This window comes from Aythya marila, assembly GCF_965140915.1.
Source record: "Aythya marila genome assembly, chromosome: 7".
NCBI classification, from domain to species: Eukaryota; Metazoa; Chordata; class Aves; order Anseriformes; family Anatidae; genus Aythya; species Aythya marila.
In genome coordinates this window covers 2,741,608-2,762,140 of record NC_139048.1, presented here as the reverse complement: position 1 = coordinate 2,762,140, position 20,533 = coordinate 2,741,608, and the positions used below count along the sequence as shown (strand labels likewise).

Below are 20,533 nucleotides of genomic sequence, written 5' to 3'. Positions count from 1 at the left end.
GACACTACCCATTCATTATGCCTGCACCATTTTTCTCATGCTCTTCTCCAACAAGATAAATGGCAGCTGTCACTTTCCCTCCTGACTTCTCAGCCATTTTCACAGGAGTTGGTAGACCTTTCCAGTTAGGTTCAGAAAATTCTTGATTTTCAGATTTTTGTTACATTTTTCCTTTGCACTCAGCAGAGTACACTGTCCTTAATTTCTTTTAATTATGTTTTGGTTTTATCCCAGTCTGCCTAAGGTGCCGTTGCACCCTCTCTCTCTGCTGACACCAGCCCTCAGTTTGAGACTGGCTAGGAGCCATCTCCACAGGAGCATCTCCTGGGGACAAAAGAGTGAAGCCAAAAACCACTCTTCTTAATTTTATGGTTGCTTCAGTCCTTTACGTGTTTTTTGCTTTTGAGCAGTCCATCATTCTGCCCAGAGCTCTCCAGAGCTGAATTTGTTTCCCATTTTTCTGTGTTTCTGAGCCTTTTTAACTATTTTTAGTGCCAAGCTGATTGTAGTTGTCTGCCTAGCAGATCTGGAGCCTGTTTCCACATTGCTTTTTACTCCAGGGGCTAAAGGATATAACTAGAGAGCATTTCTTAGGCACTGTTATAGGCAAGGAGGTCTTCCTCGGCCTGCTGCCTGCGCTGCTGTCTGTGGTGCTGTATTCAACAGAGAATATTCTGCATAATATCAAAGGTAGAGATTGCTCCTGAGCTAAAAATGATTCTCTTGCATCAAGTACAATCATTCACCAGTAGATAATACTCTGACACCCTCGTTTTTAATTCTCTGTTTCCTTCCTTTATGCTTGCGCACAGGAACATGAACAGCTTTTGCCACGAAGGTGCCCTCACTTTACTTTATCTTACTTCATCCTTTTTTTGCATCAAAAGTTTGAATTTGCACTTCGTACCTTGTAGCTGGTGGTCAAAAACACTGAGTTACATGACTTTTGCCATTTCTCTCCCAGAGCAACCATGTCATAGCTTACATTAAGGGACATAATTGCAGGAGAAGCAGTGATATAAACTGGGTATGGTTCTGTTTGCTTATCAAAATGAAGTTTCCCCCTCTTGTATTAGGGGAAATCCAGAACTGCCCACTTCTCAGGTCAAACAACTGAATTTATCTGCTATTTTTTTAATAATGTCATCTATTAGGAATTCATCCCTGGTAAGGGAAAGATGAAAATTCAAGCTGCAGCATGAGTCACGTCTTGCATACCTGATAGGCTTTTTTTACCGGTGCTACTGAATAACCTTAGCAAGCAAGGTTTGTGGTTTTGATTTTTTTTTTCCACAATAAAAATTAAAAGGGATTTTTTGTTTCCTTCTGTTATCCCTATTGTCTCTTTTGTTCAAGCAATATTAAATATTAGATTCTAAGACAATTCACAAATGACAAAACAGTTTTGCTACAGCTGAACTGAGAAGTATATGGCAGATCTGGGTCTTTGTAGTCTTCTTGCCATTTACTGTTATCTGTCATACGGGAGCAGTAAAAAACCTGTCTGAAAATCCAAATTCATTCTCTTATGAAAAGTAATAGACTAAAAATAAGTTAATGAACAGATCGTCTAATGCTGCACATTTGTTATTATTTCATCATTTGAGATAAAGAAGGATTCCACTTGGAAAGCAGATGGTCTCTGACATGCATGTGTTTATTTCAAAAGTTATATTTTTCTCCAATTCTCAACCGTGTGCTTTCCATATGCAAATAAATAGTTGTAAATATGGAAAAGAAATAGTAGAAAGATGTAATGATATATAACATCTGAAAACTGAGAAGTCAGCACCATCAAGAACTAGCTTTAGCAGCGTGCACTTCACCATTCCAGTGTTTCAGCATCAGCAGTGTTGCAACCACAAATTCAGGTTGCCTTGATGACCTTCATCAAAATTTCATTATTAGTTGTGGAATAGTGAGGTACAGCAAGATAAGCTTAAAAGCACTGGGGGCTTGTATCTCAACATATTAATCTTTATCTGCTAAGAAAAAATGAAGAAAAGGGGGCAAGTGAGACTTTCATGTCATTACATCAGAGCTATATATAAAAGATTTATAGGCAATTTGCTTAAAGTTTAGATCATTAACATTCCTCCTGTTTATTTTGCAGAGAAAGCAAGCCCAGTTCTATGAAAACATTGTGAAAGTGATAAGACCAAAACCAGATTATTTTGCTGTTGGATACTATGGCCAGGGATTTCCAACATTCATACGAGTAAGTGTCCACCTTTTTCCGCAGCCTGTAGCCTGGTTTCTTGCTTTGGAAATTTCACTCTATTGTGGTGACAGTAGATTAGTGTATGTCAGTGTGTTATTTACAGTTTGCCTAACGTTGTTGGTTGTTTTTTTTAGCTCAATAAAACGATCATCAGTTCTTCATTCTCAATTTCCAATAGGGAATCGTAGAATTTTAGTAAAGAAGCTTTTTCTTCCACAATACCCAGTATAGGTCTTAAGGGTCTGTATCACTGGTAATGAAGATACATTACCCAATCCATAAATTGGGGTAAAAATCAGCACCACCAGAAACAGAGAAATTTTTGCTTGACGGGTATATATATACAGCAGAGAAGCCAAATAGATGTGATTGTGTTTTCATGAGAGTGCATTTTCCAGCACAGTCACAAAAAATGAATTTGATATCAAAAGTGTGTGCGTGATACCTTTAAATGCAGTCTTTTATCATTAATTTTCATTAGCCTTGTCAATTTAAAACACACGTCACTTCGCTGGTGCTGGTGACGCAAATCTAATAACATTTTAAGTTTTTTTCCACTGATGTCAGGATTGTTATGGAGTTGAACTAGCTTTCAAATAAGGATAGGGAGTTAACACATCTGAATTGCATCTCTGTCATGAGTATCTGGGCACTGGCATTTGCCAGTCCGTGACATGGAAATAACACATTAGCTATTTAGCCGCTTCGCTGCTCATACCTATCTTAAGAGCTCAGGATTTTCAGTTTGGAAAGAGTCTGTCTCCAAACCCCTGCAGAATGCTTCCAGTAGATTAAGGCAGTTCAAGAAACAGAAGAAAAAGGTTACTTATGCTCCAGGGTAGACAGAGAGAGGTAGTCTCACGCCAGGGGCTGGTGGAAGGTTTCCTCCCATAAATGCCTGTCGAAGAGATGAGTTCCAAATTATAACTATGTCAACTCACTCCAAAGATGCCATAATAAATATCAGCAGCAAACCCAAACCTATGCTGAAGCCTGGCTCACTAGATAAATCCAATGAATAGTGATTAAGCTGGTTTTGTCAGCTTTCGTGTGGTCAGCATGGTGAATTAAAGGTGCATGTAAAATACATACGTATGGTGTATTAAAAGTGAAGAAGTACAGGATGATTTCATTAAAAAGTTCTCTTAGAGTGGTTCTCCCTCACAGAAATCTTAACATCAGGTACCCAGACCAAAGCTTAAAAAGTATTCGGGGAAGGAAAAGTCTTTCAAAAATCCCAAGAAGTAAAACATTTACTTTGAGTAATCAGGTCATCGTTTGGAAAAAGCCTCCTTTCCCACAAAATACCTAAAGATCTTGTGAAGACATAAAAATTCTTGAGTCATCCCAAGAAGCTGCAAAAGCATGTGGCTTTTCATGCCCTGGCTCGGTGTAATGCAGGTATACTTGTACCATTTGTGCATCCTGCAATGTGCCACAAGTTATCAATTCTTTGCAGATGAAAGAAAGCCACCCCAGACATATTCTGCCAGGCTAGGACTTGATTTTTCAGCATCCATTGTGTGCAGACCATCAAACAAAACTGGGAGATGAGCTCTTGTGTGTTAGCCCACTGCTTGGCCTCCAAATTCCAGCCGGGCAACCTTTGCCAAAGCAACTTTGAGCTTTTCCCAGGAAAGTGGCAGGCTCATCAGCAGCCAGAGCTGCCCTGGAGCGCCTGCAGCGCCGTTCTGCGAGCTGACACAGCCATATGCTAGTGACAGACGCACGGGCACGATGCTGCGCGAGCTGCTCTGGGTCTTGGGTCAAGACTGATGCTAAAGAGATGTGATGTGGAAAAAACAAGAGTTATTGTGGTGTCGGGAGTACACGCAGAGTAACGTACGTGTGGCATCTTTGATCAAGCGTCAGGCAGTAAAAATGTTTGTGGTGCATTAAGTAAGAAAAACGTTAATAAGAAATTTTAAAAACGTTTATTAATCTCTTGGGTTTTACCAGACAAAAAGCATTCATTATCTGGGAAGAAGGAGTCACTGTTAAGATTGACTGACCTGCAGAAAATGGTTGAATCAATACTTTATGATATTCCTCTAGGGAAGGCTTGCATCAACAGGCGTCTCCAGAGTGATGAGTGTACAATGAAGTTGGGGATAACTTTGCAGAGGGGCTTGTGGCTGTGAGGGAAATTTGGTGTGCCCCAGGCAACACCCAGCAATCTGGGGTACATTTCAGTGGTGTGGCCCTAGCTCAAGGATACGTGTACATTTGCAGAGAGCAGTTTTCCAGTCGAAGCACGGTGTTAAACTCCGCAGTCAGAGGGATGCAATGCAGAGTAGCGTTACACTGCTGTATTAATACTGAGCTGCTTTTTCTCTTCACAACCAAGCGATCGGTTTGTAAGTGCAAGAAAACACTTAGCATCCTTCACAAAAGGCTTGCGAATTGGTCAGTGTGATAAACGAGCAATAAAACGCTGAAAATTTGCGTATTAAGAGCCTTGCTGACTGAGACAGCTCAAAATACAGGGTTGTTCTCCTATTGTGATTTTCCCCGTGAATTACAGGTATATATACACTTCTCTAGACAGAGAGAGCGTGCTTTGATCTACTGTGAGTTGCAAAAGGCAGCGGTGCAGAACTAAGCCCTATTGGACAATTGTAAATTATTCTGGCTCTCTCCCCCCAGTTGTAACACCCTTCTCCGAGTCAGTGCTGAATAATTCTTTCCCCAAGCATTCATTCCGAAATGAATCATGAGGTTAAGCATATTCAGATGTGTTATGTTCATACCACGACTCCCTTCAGTGTGTTTGATCAGTTAACAATATGCAAGCTGTCTTTTACATCCTCCTTTAGAACGTAATGTGTTGGTTCGGTACATAAATGGAATGTATGAAGGCTATCTGAATTTTCTTTATTATTAAAAGAAATATTGTATATATTCAATACTTTTAAAATTACTCTGTGTGCAGACAACTGTACTAAGGCTAACAGACTAATCTGATAGACTAATGTGAAGTCTAGGTTGCCTCGGTCTTTTTAAAAGGGGATTTTGGATCTTGCTACTAAAATGGCATTATTTTGTGTTTATGTTTTCCTCTGCTACTCTTCCTTGCTTGCATCAATGTCTTGTAATAAATGTTTACCTATAAAAAACCTAATTCTGTAGTTTACATCCATTCCCCCATTAACTGTGGAAGATGGGTGAGAGGAATTACAGAGGAAGATCTTGGATTTGATGGACATAATTTGTCTCTGTATGTTTTCAGTGGGCACTTATTTTATAGGTCCTTGCAACCACGTCTTTAGGTCCCATTGAATTCAGCGTGGTTTATACATAAGCCTAAAAGTAAACGTGCTTAAGGGTGTCAGCACTGAATTGAAGTTAAGGGAAGACATCTGTGCTTTATTGAATTGGTGTAAAATACCTGTAAACTCTTGATTATATCCTAATATTAGGAATGTGAAGTATCTCACTAACCATTGCTCGAGTCAACTCTTCTGAGATCCTGGTTCATTACTGGGAGCTCTGGTCTAAGGATCTCTCCTCTCGATTTGTTTCCAGAACAAAGTCTTCATTTACCGGGGAAAGGAGTACGAACGCCGTGAAGACTTTGAAGCAAGGTTATTAACTCAGTTTCCAAATGCAGAAAAAATGAAAACAACATCTCCACCAGGCGACGACATTAAGAACTCCTCTGGCCAGTGTATCCTTGGGTTGTGCAGCAGCTCCTGCAGATGGACTATCTGTGGGCAGTGTGAGCTGCTCACCTTGTTCTTTTACCCATGTTCCCATTGAAATGCCTCTTGTGCATAATGGAAATTCTCTTTTCAGTTCTTAACCCCTGAATTCAGATATCCAGTGCTTTACTGTAAAGCCGAAGCTTGATTTACCATCTAAATTTCACAGACCAGTGTCAGAACAAATCGTGAGGTGAGTTTTGGTCAGCTTTCCAAGCTTATCAGTCTCCTTTGTAACACTTAAACTAGTTCTTCCTGTTGTATTATGAATATGTACATAGCCGAGGAGTGTAGTAAATGGGAGGACATCTCGTGGTTATTCTGAATATTAGTATAGATTCTGTCTAACCCACTGGAAAACAGTGATTCAGTGTTTTATAGTTACACATAAGTCTTTTTCTAGTAGTGTAGCAGCAATTCCTAAATTGGTACCATTTGATTTTGATTGTGCTTTTCCCTTTCTTCAGTTTCTATAGGGTGAATGAAGTCCAACGGTTTGAGTATTCACGGCCTGTTCGAAAAGGAGAGAAAAACCCAGACAATGAATTTGCGGTAAAAAAATACATATACTTTGGGGAGTTTGCTTGTTTATTTCCATCCATTTTGATAATTTCAACTATCCATTATGTTTTGGTTATTTAAATACATGTTCTAGGCTTAAATGCGATTATTTCTCATAGAAGTATAGTTTTAAAAAAATCATGTTCTATTTTAAACCAAGAAAAATAATAGAGCTGTAGTAAGTTTGTTAAAAACTATTCTGAGACAGAAGTCCAAAATTGTTACACCTGAAAAGATAGATGTCTCTTGCCAAAACTTGTCTTGTTCTGAAGATGCTAGTCAGGCATCTTCTAAAAACGATCTTTTTGCAGCCATGCATTTTTTTACAAAACTGTGTCTTCCATCTAATGGTCAATAAAACTCCCTTTGAGCACAGCTTGTATTCATCAAGATGTTTAGAACAGGCTACATCAATTTGATTGCCCCTTTTTTATGGACACCAATTTATTCGCAGTTCTAGTCGATGCAGTTAATAATAAAGTAGTAGTAGCAGCAATTAAGAAGTGATACATAAATTTATTATTTTAAGCAAAGAATGTCGCTTTCTGTAAGTAGCAGACTCCAATCTAATTTTTGTGCTACTCAATGCTGAGCATTTGGTTTCCTACAACTAAGACTAAAGATTCATCCAGAGACTCCTTCAATGTCTCTAGCCTCTTTAGCTGGCTGCTTTATCAAAAATTGGTAATTTCATCATCTGTGTGGGTTTAGCTAAGTAGTAAGCAACCCTCCTTTCCTAAAAAGATGATGCTAGACCAGAGTGTTGACAATACAGTTTACAATACATTTTGAGTAGTCATAAAAATTCAAGTGTATCAAACTCACTTTGAAAGCTCCTCTCATGTTAATGGAAGATGGAATAAACAATTCCAGTTTTAAAAAGCCTCACATGTAACAATATGTCTGGCATCAGTTAAGAACCCAATGCACACATGTGAAGGGAGACAGGTTAAATCAAATATCCTTCATTTAAAACCAGTGAGGAGATGTTACAGTAAAGCCATTGAAGGTTTCAGCTTGGTTGGATGAGATCACAGAACTGCAAATTCAGGTTGGGACCTACAGGACCAGAGGGGACGTTGGGAGGGCTCGGGTCCAACAGTGTCCCATGTAGGGCCAGCTCCGGATCAGCCCCAGCAGCTCAGGGCTTTACCCCAGTGGTTCTTGAAACCTCCCAGGACAAGGAGGGCACAGCCTGTCCGAGGAACCTGTCCCTCTGCTCCACTGTCCTCCTGGGCAAGAGCTTTCCTTGCTAAGGTGATGTGGTTTTATGGAGGATGGTCCTCAAACGCCTTGGAAGGGATGCAGGAAAAATGACAATATGGTCAGGTAGATGTTTAATATAATGTTCTCCTTTTGTTAAGAGAGCAGTTTGGTTTTTTTTTCTACTAAACCAAGTATCAATGTCACAGTGCCAAAGCAACCACAAATTTGAATCACTGCTATTCCATCATCTCCTCAAGCAGACTCCATCTGAAATTTTCCTCTGGCTTCATAATGTCTGTCAGATGGCAGTTCCTTTGCCTGATGATGTTTTAAGGCTTTCTTTAGATAACAGCTATCAATCTGATAGAGTGGTTTGTGTTATATTTGCAGAATATGTGGATTGAGAGAACCATCTATGTGACAGCATACAAATTACCAGGGATTCTGAGGTGGTTTGAAGTCAAATCAGTTTTCATGGTAAGATCAATTTGGCTTTATTGAGATTACATAAAAGAATGGGGCTCTTATACAGCCGGGGAGAGTTTATATTTCTGTATGACCGTGCTTCTGTGAGCAAGTAATCAATGTGACTGTATCTGACATGCTAAGACAAGGGGAACTTGCTTGCTGAGGATGCTGATTGTTGACTAAGGGTGACTAAAGTAATACTTTTCCACTCCTGATACAAGGAAACACATGCTGAACCTTCCAGACCTTTAGGGCAAAATCTGCTAAAGTACTTGAAGTACTTTTATAAAGTGTTCCAGCTTTCAGCAGGTGAGTCATTAAAGCCTGTGGCTTCAGCCATGTGCCTAAATGAAGAGGGAAAAGAGGTGCTCTACGAGAACTCTACTACATGGAAACGAAACTAAATTGAATTTTGGAAATGAGAATTTTGGTATTTTGTTTGTAATTTATTCAAAATATGCCATAAGTCGAATGCACTGTGTGTGTCTGCATTTCTTCTGTACTTATCATTCACAATTAAAGATTGTTTTTGTTTCGTTTCCATAGTTAGCTAAAATATACCCTAGCAACCCCACAAAGTAACTCAAAAATAGGCATTTCTCTGCTCTACCATTTAGACTGTTTAGATAAGACATATCCATTAAGTGCCTTAAAGATTAAATTATTCTTACGCAGCTGTAATTTTTAAGTAGCAATAAAAACATTGTTGCTGCAGTTTTTAATTCTCTCTTGTGAAGCGTATTTTTAAAGGAAAAGAACAATTTGCATATGATTAATTAAAACCTTTTTCATTGCTCCATTGAGGTTATGTTGGACAGTTGTATTTAGATGAACAGAAGTAATGCGGAAAATTACTATGGTATCTATAGTAACAGAATATGAATGTGATGTTTGACAGTAATAGGCAACTGAATAAAACACATTGAATTTTTAATGAATTTTGTATTTTCAGTATAATCCTGATAGAGAAGATTGTGTTTATCTTCGTCATTGCAAAAAGTGTTGTTTATAAAAGCTGGCAAATCTGATGAAAGTCGCTTCTCCTTACAAGTTGAGAGCACAGCCTAACAGGCTGCTTTATGCAAGCAATTTGTATACATGCACCTTTAACGCCGGGCTTGTCATCGAAATGCGCATAAATCCTGAGAGAGTGCTTTCTATAAGCTTTTTGTAAGTAAGGATTATGTTAGTCACATAGTTGGAAAATGATACCAGAATGGAACTTAATAACATGTGGGAAGACAGCGAAGGATAACTTTTGACCCAGCTCTGGCGTAGTTACTACAAAATTGGTATTGACTTTCTTCAGGATTCCTGTCAGCTAAAATGCTGGAAGCGTGATCACTAAGTTAACATGCCTGTAATGCTAAATTTTGATTACGGATACAAATATTATTGATGTTTAAGTGAGTGCAATGAATTTAAGTAGCTTTGCGCATTCATCTTTTATTGATGGAACCAGAATATCTTCAAAGGAAGAGGTGAGATCATATCAGTGCTAAGAGTGAATTGAGTAATTTAATAAATATGGTGTGTTGTGTTACATAAACAATAGGAACATACATCATTTCCTTTAATCTATTTGTTGTTGCTGTTGTTTTTCAGTGATTTCTGAGAACTTGTACCTAAACCTTATCAATGTGTTCATTATCTCTCAGTGAATTCATTGTACGCCTTCGTTATTCTCTATCTGATTTGGTTTAGCTGGCCACAAAGAGTTGCAGGGAAAAAAATTGCTGAGGCCTGCCACTGAATTAGAAACTGGATTTTGAGTTATACTGAGTGAGTTTTAAAAAGCACAAGCACTAATCTCTATTTTTTTTATGTTTAATTTTTAATATGTTCCAACACACCAATGTTATACTATTTTTTTCTTTGCCATAAATAGATTGTGTAGTGTCCAGAAAGCTACTTAGCACAAAGCTCATAGTTTACAAGAATAGATGTGTTTAATAGCTTTCAACAGGGTCCAAAGTACAGTAGCATATAATAGTAGGGTGGGAACTCCAACTCTGCTTTTTAGTAGAGGGGAGGATTAATAAGAACAGGAAGAGAAAGGAGACTGAGAAAGAGAGCCATGATTGCTCATACAGAAAAGTTTAAAAAGTGTCAGTGAATGCTAATTTCTGTACACATTCGAGAGCTTTAAAAGCAGTGGTTCATCAACAAATTATACAGTTATAATCCCATTAATAAAAATGGCAGAATCCTAAATTTAGCGTATGATGTTCACAACAGTTCTTGCAGAATGAAATGTTGAACATGGTCATTTTCCCTGTCAAAACTGCACTCGTAGCAAGCTCTGAAAGGTGGTCAGCTTGTGAGCATATCTCAGCCTGCTGTGGTCTGCAGCACAGCAGAAGCATTCAGCTTGCTACCTGCCTTCCAGAATAATTCGCCAGGCAGACTTTTTAAAATGCTAATTAAAACACCCTTGTAATCAGATGGCAGGTGTAAGAGTAACAACTAAAGAGATTTGATTATAAGTGGTTCTCAGAAACATGGTAAGCAACTGATAGCCAGGTAGAAGAGCTTCTTTGTTTACGTAGCATTTATGTAAATTAGTCTGTAATCAAATATACACTTGCTTTTTCCTTGTAGGCCTCAATTAACCTTCCTTTTCTATTCCTACCACATAATTTTTTTTAATATAAGTAGACTATGACTTAAGGCTTCCAGTAAGGAATGTCTATGTTGTGGGTTGCTTGCTAATTAGTTCTGTTTAGCTCATTCACTAAATCTGCCTATTTTAGCAACATTTAAAAAGTTCTAATACTTTGTTTTCCTCAGTATGAGCAACTGTCATTCTGAAAGGCACAGTATCTGGTCATAAATAATCGTTGGAGATAGTCGATTTCTGACTTCAATTATCCAAGTTTGGAAGAAGAAAATGGGACATCATGGAAAAAAAAAATCACAGCAAATAGCATAGAAGCCATCTCTTCAAAATATTAAACTCCATTTCCTTGGACATATACCAAAACAATCACTGCAAAAATATCTTCCTGATTTTTGAGCTTCTTAGGATTACATTTTCCATCAGAAAATCCACATTAAGTTATCATTTCTTTCTTACTGTTACATTAAGCTGGATTCTTCTTTGTACTGCTAAAACTCACCGATCCATAATCTGTAATGTTCTCCGTAATCCTCCAAAAAACTCACATGATTCTTGTCAGAGCCTTGCTAAATATTTTGCTCTGTTGTGCTTCTGAGATGTAACATGTACTGCAATAGTGAAATGCATTTAACTTTCTCTACAGGTACTGATTGTTTTATCAGTTACCACAGTATATTGATGCCAAACATCTAAGTGCCTGAAACCACCCTTTCTGTTAATTATTGGTTAAAATATCTTTGGTTCTGAAATTAATTTTTTTTTTTTTTAACGTGGTGGTTTGGTGGACAGCCAGTTCCATGGCAGGTTAAGAACTCTGTTCCTTAATTAAAACATCCTTTTGTTTCTATTTTAGGTTGAAATTAGTCCACTGGAAAATGCAATAGAAACCATGCAACTAACAAATGATAAGATCAATAATATGGTTCAACAGCATTTAAATGATCCAAATCTACCCATTAACCCTCTTTCTATGCTACTTAATGGCATTGTGGATCCTGCAGTCATGGGAGGTTTCACAAACTATGAGAAGGTAACATAAAAATTAACTGTCTTGCAGTAATTCACCTCTTGCAACCTCCAAACATCTTCAGTGCTACAGAACGTGTGTATGTGTTTGTGTATAAGACTATGTGAGTGTCCCCTAATGCATGCTTTGTAAAACGTTGCTTAAAACTTACCTTTTCGTGTATTTCTGATATTTGTGGATAAGTTCTTGCCTTTTCAAATTTGAAGTAAAAGATTATATGCTTAGCAGCAAAAGTACTTAATGTAGGGATGTGGTAGGCGCTTGCTTGCTAGAATTACAAACTGAGATTGATGACATTTCCAATGTGTGCTCTCATGCGCTTGGACACGGACCCGAAGCAGGAATTTCTGAGTGAACTTCAGTGACCAAATAACTGATTGCAATTTTCTCCTTTGCTTTCAAATGCATGAGTTTTTTAAGGATTAATGAAGTGCTAGAGACTTTCTGAGACAGCAGTCAGTTGCAATATTTCTAAATAATCTTAACTGCATGTTACAACATTAGCTTTTAAAGATATATGTGAGAAGATACTAATATTGGAAAACTATAAACACTGTATCTGATATTCATGTTTGAATATTAATCATATTAAACTAGCATACTTAAGCAACATGAATTTTCTAAAATAAATAATGAAGGTATATGCTGATTGACAAGTCATTGGATCAAGCCATTTCTGTCCTTCAGAAATTGTCACGTTTTTAATCTACCAAAATGTCTTATGTCCTGAGAACTGCTAAAAAGACACTCAGGAATGTGCCAAGCACAAGTCCTTTGTGATATTGCGCACAAAATTTGGTCTTGACATCCATGTGCTCGTCTACCCCTTTACTGATTGTGAAGGGTTTATGTATTAATCTTAAACATCATTAAATTATGTATCTTCTCTGAGAGGTGTTTGTAGCTATTACTGCCATTTTCCAGAACTTTTGGGTTGGTTCATTTATATTTGCTATAGGTAATTCTTCCATGGTAGTCTATGTTGGTTCATGTTCTGAAATAACCGTTCATATTTCTCTCTTGACTAGGCTTTTTTTAATGAAAAATATATGCACGAGCATCCAGAAGATCATGACAAGATTGAAAAGCTGAAGGATCTGATAGCTTGGCAGGTAAAAATTTTAAGTCTGATTGGCCTTAAAAAGACAGTTTAGTGTCACTTTTGAGAAAATTCCGAGTGGTTGGTTTTTTGTTTGTTTGTTTTTTTACGGCAGTACAGTGTAAAGATCACGTTACTCAAAACTGAAAATATTTTGTAATAATGTTGGTTGGTTTATTGGCAATTTAGTTTTGAGTTTTAACTTTCTAAGGCTGATTTTTGAAAATTTTCTCAAACGTTCAGGTAGAACACTTAACACTGAATCCTCCTACTTACATGCTTTGAGAGAATATTTCTTCACATATTCATTTCTTCCTTCAAACAACATGTTTTCCATTTGTATATATACGGTATAGCACCTTCTAGTACACAATATTAGATGTGAAAGTTACAAAACTTAAATGCAAAATATTTAGTAAATTCATCTAGGCCTTGCTAACCCTTTGCTTCATTTGCTGTAGAACTTAACACGGCACAAAAATATTCATGATTCATAAATGCCACATTATGTGGTGAAATTACCTGCTATTTTTATGACATATTAGAACAGAAATCATTTGAATGTAAGATTACACAGAATAATATTTCCAGAACTGTCAACAGAACCCAGATTTTGATTCCAATGACTTAAACAAAGCAAGTACCCTCTTGCATAAAGAAATGCACATATATATACCAAAGAATATTTTGCAGGACAAAGAGGAAACAATTCCAATTTTGTTCCAAAGTCATATGGTGGACATTTTCCAGTGGTCTCAAGATATTTTTGTTATAACTAACAAAAAAATATGACTGGAAATGTTTTTCCCATAGAAGAACAAAGTGCATCATTGCCTTTTTATATTCAATTTTATTTTTATAATAAAAGGAATAATTTACATTTCTATAGAACTCAATTTTAGAGGTAGCAGAATCAAAGATATAGAATTTTAAAAGAATATCCTCTGAAGGCCATAAAACTATCACTGAATAAAAACTCTTGGTTTGAAAAATATATATATATATTTATTTACTTACTCATTTTCCTGTGAGCTTTTACAGCAGATTAGATTTTAGGAGCTTTAAGCTCTATAGTGGAAAGTAATTTGATCCCAGAAGACTGACTTCATGTCAGCTCTCTGCTTTTGCCTCTGATAGAGCTACTTCAAATGAATTACAGACACACTTTTCCTCAGCACAGATTCACTTTGGTGATGTGTGTGTTAAAATAGTAATACTATTTTAAAATACATATTGCAGCTAATCACATTATAGTTTAATTATTCAGTGGTTGTAAGTTCATAATTTCCCATCTGTTTTTCCCATAATTTCCCATAATTCCAAAGAAAATAAGAACCAAAAAGATAAAGGGATCAAAATAAACTTTTTTTAAAAATTATTATTATTTGAAAATTCTTTTCACTGAAAGGTGTAGCCATTTCAGAATGGAAATCAGTGATTATAAATTAACATAGTTTTTTTATATTTATTTAGTTTATTCTAAGACTTAAGCATTTTCTAAAATCTTTTCAGTTTTCAGAACACATCATAACTTGACAGGAGCAGGGTGGAGAGCTCATGTAATGAGAGAGAGTTGTTATGGAAACTTTCCAAACTAAGGCAGTGGTTTGAATTCATCAATGACTTGACAGTGATTGAAAGCAAAAATGAGTTTTCATTTTTCAATAATGTGGTTCTTGGTGTTTTGTAATCACACAGAGATTTTCTTTATGCTCTATAAATCAATCTGGATATATGAAATCGTCTGACAGTTGTATTATCAGCTGACTATTTAAATTAAGTTTTTCTATTCCCTTACCTCACCTTTGTCTCAGTCATGCTTTGGAATTCATGTTCTTCAGGACATTGTCCTTTTATAATTCCCATGACTGATTTAATTAAAATAATTGTTTGTTTCTTTCCATTGTTTTTTCATACAAATATTGCTAGTAAAGCAAAGTCCATTTTTGCTTTAGTTCTTTTTCACATAGAAAAATTAGTTTCCATGTAACTATATCATTTCAAGCTTATCTTTTTATTTTAACATAAAGATAATGAAATCAATCATTGATGATGTTAGTCACTCACCATTTAGCTAATATATTTACAGCATAAAAAACTCTTATGTCACATAAAAATCTTAGGTTACTATTACACAGCTAAAAGAATTGTGGCACACAGAAGGTAAGTTTTATAGTCATATTTTAAGACATCATTATTACAAAAGGATTTTATATTAAACTGTTTAATAATTCAAATTTATATACCCTTTTCATAGTTTTTGGCCAAGCAGATCAAGATATTGAAGGGAAAAGGAAGGGAAAAAATCAGGGAATATTATTAAGTTGCAAAGCAACTTTATAAAATTTTAGAATCGACAAAAAATGAAGATTGATGGGATAGATGCTGTCTTGAGCTGGTTTCCTTTCTCATTCAGCTCATTCTTTTCTAGTTCCGTTTCTTACTGTTACCTTTACTTTCTTCCTTCCCTCCCCAAACATGGGGTACTCGGTAGGATGTTTTGAAATAAAGCCATAAGCAAACACATCAATTGCTCCAAAGCCAAATGAATCGGCAGGACAAGGAACAGGGCAAAGTCTGCTGCTGTCTCTGCATCAAAGGTTCACGTAGGTTAAAAATTCAGTGGCTCATAACCAAATTTCCCAATGTCAGTGTCTGGAAAGGAGAAGCAGAAAGAATTTTGAGGTTAACAGACAAAGTTTGTTTTACTAAATGAGCAACGAGGCCAGGAACTAGCCAGCAACTAGCCTCCGGCCTTTAGGTGCCCGTTGTGCCAGCCCAGCCACGCCACGAGCCCTCCTTTCGGCTTGTTCCTCCGAGGGGCAGAAGCTCACAACAGCTCGCCAGAGCCCAGCCTCCTCTGCACCCCTCCTGTCTGCTAATTACCGCCGAGCAGAAAGAGTAATTAAGGCAAACACCTTCACTGCCTTCACGTTCACTTCTTGTCATCGCTCTAATGAGGTTCGTGACGCTGCTGCCTCCACTTCATCTTCTCTGTGAATTCCGTATCATATGTCACGAGTGCATAATGTGCAGTTTGTGAACTGCTGTGTTCACACAGAGAAGAGCCTGATCTCGACAATTTCTTCATGTGCAGCAAATTAAAGCTGTGCACCCAGGTCTGCTGCCACAGGGTCCAGCGGGGAGCTCCCCGCAGAGCTAGCCCTGCTGCTTGCCAGCCTGTGTGCCTCAGCCTCTGCTTAGCACCTGCACTTAAAGGCAGCACCTACATTATATATAATATATATATTTTTGTGACTGGGACAATTCTCTAAATAAATAAACTAATTAATTAATTTATTTTACTTCATATGCCCTGATTTTCTTTAAATTGGAGATGGTCGCTCCCTAGGAGAGACTCATTAGTGCATTTCGTGCTTTTAAAAATGAGCTCAGAGCTGGAGCTTCAGACCCCGCATGTACTTCATCTGGGCTATTTGATTTTTTGAAAAAGAATCTATTTAAAAAGTCAGCAGGTTCTTTTAAATAAATGAGCCGAGTGACCACTTACCCCTACAAAGCAAGAGGGTCAGAATGCGGCCTGGTAATTACAAACATTGTGAAATTCATTTACTTATTCAGAGCAGAGAAGTTTTCCAATTTATTGCTTAATTTTAGTAGAGTGCAAACCCATATGACTATAAATAAAACTGACTACAGCAAAAAATGTTGTCTTGGCTATCTTTTAGGAAAAGAAACCGTGTTCATTTAAATAGTGCCCAAACAAAATCGTCTTGATAAGATTTCTTCAGTTTGTTCATCTGTAATTCATCTGTGTTTTTATTATTCTACTTACTAATAAAGCTACTCATTCTGATTGCTGCCTAGTCTTATTAGAAAAATCTGGTTTTAATCAGTATTATGATTTAATTATGAATTATTAAGAAGAAGCCTCTTAGCTTGATAGCTGCAGAGAATATCTAAGTCAGAATCAGAGCACTGTGTGGGCTGAAAAGGACCTGGAAGAGGAAATATTTTTCCTAAGCTGCAGATACAAAACTCTAATGGTATATCTGGATTGCTGTGGGAATGAAAATGTCTCTCTTAAAACATTTTAAAAGGTCAGCTACACCTCCACACTATGAACTAATTATATAATCCTGTGTTGGCATGGATATTTTGTGACAGAAGCCTTGCAAATAGATGATTATTTTCAGTTATAAAAGAGAGCTAATTTCATTATTTTGTTCTCAAATAAAATAAAATATTTTTTCTAAGGAGAAACGTAGCTTTCAGCATTTAAAGCTATATATTTTATTAATAAATATTGCTCTGTGATAAATATGTGTCCAAGGATGTAGCTCATTTGCAGTTAGGGATAGCATTTACTAAAGAAAACATATAGATATTTTCTCCTTCAAGGTTTTATTCTCCCGAAACTGGTAAAGGACTGATTTTAATAACCAAGTGTGAGAGTCATCATTCATCAGTTTGCCATTTTAAAGTACAGCACGTATGAGGGCTTGCGAACGTAACATAATAGGAATATTTGTGCTGCCAGATAAATTCAGCTGTGCCTCCAGTGCATGATTGCGGGGCAGAACTGTGGGTATATTAATTTCAAAGGACTGTGGGTAACAGTCCAAAAAGGAAAATAATGTATAACATTTTTTAGATCCTTTTTTACTATGTTGTGCTTCATGTAAAATGGTCTTTATTATTGCTGTTATTCCGTGAGATCTTTCACTCCTCTTGCTACCTACGTGGCAATCTTGCCCTAATATTTAGCTGGGAGAGGACTCAGCACACTAAGGGTGACGTGGTTGTGCTTTGCAGATCCCATTCCTGGCAGAGGGCATCCGCATTCATGGGGAGAAGGTGACAGAAGCACTGAGGCCATTCCATGAGCGGATGGAGGCTTGCTTCAGGCAGCTAAAAGAAAAAGTAGAAAAACAGTACGGTGTCCGAGCTGTGGTAAGTTGCCTGCTAACTTCATGCTTCAAACAGATGTGGAATTTCTGTGAAACACAGGCAATTCTGTTTTTCTCCGTTTTAATTCTCGCTGATTAAAAAAGCGATGGTGATGCAGGATGGGCTGGTTGTTCTCTGGTCAACACTTGAAACCATCAAATCATTAAATATGTAAATACTTAATATCATTAAAGATGCTGTAGATGTTCAGAAAGCCTTGGTACTTTGATTTGCTAGCATAGGAACAATTTCTAAATAGCCTGTTCCTTGAAAATCCAGATAATTTTCTGGATTCTTCCAGAAAATTCTTCAGTATTCTGTTTTTCAGGAATTGTTCAAAAAGTAAATCTCTACCTGAGATGAAATGGCACAATTATTCTAGAGCCAAATGTCACCTTGCTGTTGATGTAGTTCCTTTTCAGGACCTATGTCAGGGTCTACAGCGATGTGCAGCCTGCATCTTGGATTTTCACACGCTCTGGCACCACCCTACATGTGGGCTGCTGCTACTTAATGATTAAGCTGCTACTTAATGAGATCTGTTAGTGCTGGTGTTGATGATTTTGTCATTCCAGCAAGTGATTTTCAGTTTCTGCTTCATCTTTAAGTCCCAGACAAGAAGTTGGTGTTTCCAATGAGGTCTTGTTTTGCTTTTGAGTGTTAACCACGGGGGAAGAAGGCCAAAAGCCTGCAAACAGCTTCTCAATTGAGAATATAATTGATAATTTTGTCAAAAGCTGTACAAATTGCATGCTATTGTGTGAATGAGTTTTAAAAAGCCAGGACTTAAGAAGTAAATGGTTGGAGTTGCTTTAGGGCTGCATGTGCAGACCCGATGTCCTAACAGTGCATTGCAGACTGCTGGGTTAGTTTTATCTTTATCTACTGGTAGTACTGACAATGATGTTGTAAATGTGCTATAATTCATAGGTTTATTTGTGAAATTGCAGTAGTTTGTGGAACTAGCATATGCAGTGTTTATCTTCTACCTTGTTACTGCTCCGGAATACAAAGGATGTTCGTGTATTTACCAGAAAATAGACTCATATATCCTCTAATGCAGGGGAAGCCAGCATATCGTGTGCCAAGGTACTTGCAGTCTGCCTGCAGTCTGATAACAAGGCATATGGTGAAAGAGCTTCAACTTTCTGCTCAGCCTCAGTGGGATTTACTGCATCCTTGGCTATGAAAGGGGCCAGGAAGATGCTGCAGCAGACAGGGCAGCAAAGCGAGCCCAGTGCCATTCCTCTTTGAGAACCCAAAACCTCAAAACCTCAGTGCAATAGTATATGCCAGAGAAAATCTCTTCCTTCAGAGATTTTTTTTTTTTCTTCCCTATAGCAGTGACATTTTTTTTAACGATGAGATCTTATGTGGAACTTGCCAGTCTTTATAGCATCCTTCTAAGTGCTCTTCCATTTATAGTCCTTCAAATCCCATCTTGCTAATATACTAAGGTAGAGAAAAGATCAAATAACAATTTATTCCCAAGGAAAACAGACATAATTGACATTAATGATGCTTGCATGTCAGTCACTTCAAAAATACACATTTACATCATCAGGGAGATGACTGGAAAGTCACACACAGGTGGTGTTATCTTTCTCATTTCCTTCTACCCACCAGTAAGAATTGTCAGGATTGATGGAGTTTTATTGCTTCTGTCTTCCTTGTACAGTGCCAATTTACCAGTAGTTGACAGGGTGGAAAATCTACCTGTAATTAAACAGCATGAGATTTTTATTTGTTGACTGAAAGAGTTCAATTATTTTATGCATATATCAGTTATTAATGACTGACAAAGCTTGGATAAATATTCAGAATTCTGAAATTGTCTGCATCAAAAAAAAAAATCTTTCATATATTTTCTTCTTACCCTAGATGTCACTCTGTAAATTGGCTCTCTTGACGTAAAGCTCCTCTTACTGGTGTGTTTTTTTGTCTGTTTTGTTTTGTTTTTTAAAAAACACCTCAATTTCTTTTAAATATACTGACATGGCAGACACTTCAATTGCAGAGATGGGTTAAAAAAAGTGTTTGTAAAAAGCTCCTTTTTAAAGCTCAGGGTTAAAAAAAAAAAAAAAAAAAAAGTAAATTCCATCGAAGCAAATGAATATCAGAATATGTTTAAAATTCTACGTGCACTTATAAATAAGAATATAAATATTTCCTCTGATTCCTTTAAATTGATTTTCTTTAGAATTGTTTTCTTTGTTGTTAAATACAATGCATAATTAAATAATACAACATTCCACATGGAAAATAAATATTGAACCTTTCTGCATTACTTTTGGTAGCCAGATACCAGTTACACTGTGATTTAAGAAGCAAGATTTTTTATTATGATTCTTTTATTGTAGCCTTCAAGTCTGGATGACAGACGAGGCAGTCGGCCAAGGTCCATGGTGAGATCGTTCACGATGCCATCATCTTCAAGACCCCTCTCTGTTGCCTCGGTGTCTTCTATCTCCTCAGACAGCACGCCTTCTCGACCTGGCTCAGATGGGTGAGTAAGGAATATTCATTCAGGGCTTATCTTTGTAAAGCAAGACCTTAGGTTTTTAGGATTGTTACCACCCCACCACACAAACAAAATACACACGGACTAAAAAGATTTTTTAATGAAAATAAATGCAGTGCTGTTCTTTGTGGTGTTAAAAACAAAGGAAAAGAAAAACCTCTAAGTCTTCAACCAAAATCCCCAAACTAACAGGAGATA

At 37.1% G+C, this 20,533-nt stretch overlaps 1 protein-coding gene across 2 annotated transcripts in view; it reads left to right on the top strand.

Annotated features, from left to right (window-relative positions):
- The window catches only part of DOCK1 (dedicator of cytokinesis 1), a 258,024-nt gene that overhangs the window by 213,217 nt on the left and 24,274 nt on the right, over window positions 1-20,533 (top strand). For both annotated transcript variants that reach the window (XM_082764404.1, XM_082764403.1), the window contains exons 40-48: window positions 2,114-2,218; window positions 5,747-5,888; window positions 6,037-6,115; window positions 6,390-6,474; window positions 8,080-8,166; window positions 11,631-11,807; window positions 12,833-12,916; window positions 17,680-17,817; window positions 20,175-20,320. In XM_082764404.1, coding sequence (XP_082620530.1) covers window positions 2,114-2,218; window positions 5,747-5,888; window positions 6,037-6,115; window positions 6,390-6,474; window positions 8,080-8,166; window positions 11,631-11,807; window positions 12,833-12,916; window positions 17,680-17,817; window positions 20,175-20,320 — 1,043 coding nt within the window. The remainder of the gene's footprint in view (window positions 1-2,113; window positions 2,219-5,746; window positions 5,889-6,036; window positions 6,116-6,389; window positions 6,475-8,079; window positions 8,167-11,630; window positions 11,808-12,832; window positions 12,917-17,679; window positions 17,818-20,174; window positions 20,321-20,533) is intronic.